Raw genomic sequence first — 3,316 nt, forward strand, 5'->3', positions numbered from 1 at the left:
CACAGGGTCACCGAGCCCACCCCCACCCAGCCGACCCTGGGCCCCAGACGCACCACGTAGCGGCCACCCAGCGCGTCTGGCTGCTGCTGGGACACCGGGATGCAGAAGTGCATCTTCATGACTCTGGCGATGACCAGGGTTAGCGTGGAGAACAGGACTTGCTGCCTAGAGTCTATGCTGCGTCTTGAGCTCCGCTCCAGCCTTAGGTCTGAGGGTGGGCGGGGTCTGCGCCTGGCCCCGCCCCGCCCCTCCTCTGTCCAGAAGCTCTCTGGCCAGGGTTATCCAGGAGGACAGAGGCTGGACTTTTAGAGACTTTTGAGGAGGAAAGTGTGCCTCTATGGGGCAGGGAGCAAGGAAGAGCATCGAACTCTTTTTCAGGGGGCTCCTTGAACCCACAGAAGAATCCTGGCTCTAGCCACATGAACATTCTATACAGCTGCCAGAAAGTCACTGACCCAACCCTGCCCCAAATCATTAGAGCCAGGCAGCTTGCCTAAGGAAACAGAGCTTCTCCGGGTCCACTTCAGGATTCAGGTCTAGTGTCTGTGACCAACAGAATGTATGTCCACTACCAGAGAGAGGAGGGTGGTCATTCAGACCCGCCTCATACCGGAACTCCTATCATTTCGTCGGAGGGAGCTTTGATGACTTGAGAGTTTCCCACCACCACAGCACTGGCTAGTATACTATGGATTAAGATTAGAAAGGGGGCACTCTTTCTTTTCTGCCACCGCCATGCCATCCAGACTGAGGAAGACCCGGAACCTCCGGGGTCACGTGAGCCATGGCCATGGTCGCATCGCTAAGCACGGTGAGCACGCAGGAGGCCACAGGAATGCTGGAGTTATGCATCACCACAGGATCAACTTTGACTAATACCATCCAGGCTACTTCGGGAAAGTTAGCATGAGGCATTACCACTTGGAGAGGAACCAGAGCTTCTGCCCAGCTGTCAACCTGGATAAATTATGGCCGTTGGTCAGCGAATAGACATGGGTCAATGCAGAGAAAAACAAGCCTGCTCCCATCATTGATGTTTGACCGGGCTACTACAAAGTTCTGGGGAAAGGGAAGCTCCCTAAGCAAGCTGTCATCTTGAGGCCAAAGTCTTTGGCAGAAGAGCTAAAGAGAAGATTAAGAATGTTGCAGGTGCCTGTGTTCTGATGGCTTAAAGCCACTTCAGAGGTTAATTAAATGGGTACCTGGGACCATCACAGTGGCATTGGGCTCAGGGGTTTTTTGTTTGTTTTGTTTTCTCTTAACTTTGTTAGAACATATGGTATGCTATCCATACATAACACAGCTTTGATGTTTTGTTATTGTTTTATTCTTGTGGCTTTTTACGTCTTCTTTTTCCCTTAATAGGAAATAAAAACATGGAAGTGGCCTGGATCTCTCCTTTTTTTTTTCCCCCCAGAGCTGAGAACCGAACCCAGGGCCTTGTGCTTGCTAGGCAAGTGCTCTACCACTGAATTAAATCCCCAACCCGGGCCTGGATCTCTCTTACCTGGGGAAGCCCAGCTCTTGACTAGACTCCTTTATACTGTATGGTCTAGTTCCATATGCACAGCATAGTTATTTAGAGATCTCTCTAGTTTATATTCAGAGTTTGCACTTCTTTTTTTTTTCTTATTTTGTTTTTTGTTTGTTTTTTGGGGGGTTTTTTGGTTTTTTTTTAGTTTTTTTTATTTTTTGCACTTCTTTTTTAACTTTTACTTCTTTTGGCTTAATGATGTTGCATTTTATAATTTGATTCCTTTTTCATTGCTGAGTAGTATTCCACTGTATATCTATGTCAAAAGTGTTTATCTAGCCTTATTGATATGCTTTCTTGGTTTACTCTGGGGCTTATGATTAATATTTTACAAAGATTACTTTAGGCTAAACACTCCTTACAACTTTATGGAAGAATACTATTCAATTTGTGGTGGGATTAATTCCTCATAAATCTAAAGTAAGTTGAGAACACAATGGTAAGTGGTTGGTGAATTTAAATCATGTTCCCTAGCTTAGAGAGACAGTGTTTGGTAGTATCATGATCCAGCAGCTAACCACAAGCTTCCAGTGCCCAGTCTCAGGGAGGGTTGGACCAGGTACTGGCAGCCAGTTGTGATGGTCAGTGACAATTGTCAAGTTGGCAGAATGTAAAATCATCTGGGAGATGGGCCTCTGAGCATGCCCGTGGGTGCCATCCTGACTGCAGTGACTGAGCGTGCCTGTGGTGCTCTCCTGACTGCAGTGACTGAGCGTGCCTGTGGTGCTCTCCTGACTGCAGTGACTGAGCGTGCCTGTGGTGCTCTCCTGACTGCAGTGACTGAGCGTGCCTGTGGTGCTCTCCTGACTGCAGTGACTGAGCGTGCCTGTGGTGCTCTCCTGACTGCAGTGACTGAGCGTGCCTGTGGTGCTATCCTTACTGCAGTGACTGAGCGTGCCTGTGGTGCTCTCCTCACTGCAGTGACTGAGCGTGCCTGTGGTGCTCTCCTGACTGCAGTGACTGAGTGTGCCCGTGGTGCTCTCCTGACTGCAGTGACTGAGCGTGCCTGTGGTGCTCTCCTGACTGCAGTGGCTGATTTGAGGCTTGCCCACTCTGGGTGCTGCCATTCCCTAGCAGGGATCCAGGGCTGGGGCAGATGTCAGGAGAAGGCTGAGCACTAGTGTGCATCATTCTCTGTTTCCTGAGTGTGGGTGGGATGTGGTGAGATGCTTCACACACCTGTAACCGTGACTTTCCCACCATTATCTACAGACCTGTCCCCTTTGCTTTCCTCGAAATATTTTTATCACAGCAAATGAAGGACAAGGATTTAAACACTGAAAAATATTAATTTCTTTTATTATAGTGTGTTTCTACTGAATGCATATTACCTTTGCACCATTGTAAACTTTTAAAAAAAGAGTTAGGGCTAACTATCATAAGCATCTTCACATTAGGTCACTGGTCACGCAGCCAAGGCTATGGCTGGAGACAGGTGCTCCTCTGCGCCCTTCTTTGGAGGAGCTGAGGAGTTGTGTCGTTCAGGAACCTAACAAGGACCTGCAGCTGTCAAGGGGCAAACACTCAATCCCTGACAGAACGGAGAACTAAACTAGGTCACTTGGCAAGATGTGAAGGAACAGGGTTGGGGGAGCAGGGTCACAACACTATGCCTCATAGGTCTGCAGTCCCCGTGCTCTACCTGCCATCCCTCTGTCTGCCCATCTCTCTGTCTCTGTCCTGTCTATCTCTGCTCCACATCACCCAGTTGCCAACAACATTCCTAGGTGTAAGTTTGCTCTCTGTTCCAACAATAGGAGATCAGAACTCATTTGGCCTGAT

The 3,316-nt window shown here is 48.6% G+C and overlaps 1 protein-coding gene and 1 pseudogene across 2 annotated transcripts in view; one reads left to right on the forward strand and one right to left on the reverse strand.

Annotated features, from left to right (window-relative positions):
- Positions 1–119, reverse strand: part of Snx31 (sorting nexin 31) — a 54,053-nt gene extending 53,934 nt beyond the window's left edge. For both annotated transcript variants that reach the window (XM_032890824.1, XM_032890823.1), the window contains exon 1: positions 54–119. In XM_032890824.1, coding sequence (XP_032746715.1) covers positions 54–119 — 66 coding nt within the window. The remainder of the gene's footprint in view (positions 1–53) is intronic.
- Positions 120–735: 616 nt separating this feature from the next.
- LOC116890055 lies at positions 736–1,172 on the forward strand (annotated as a pseudogene).
- Positions 1,173–3,316: the final 2,144 nt, after the last annotated feature.

This window comes from Rattus rattus, chromosome 1, assembly GCF_011064425.1.
Source record: "Rattus rattus isolate New Zealand chromosome 1, Rrattus_CSIRO_v1, whole genome shotgun sequence".
Lineage (NCBI taxonomy): Eukaryota > Metazoa > Chordata > Mammalia > Rodentia > Muridae > Rattus > Rattus rattus.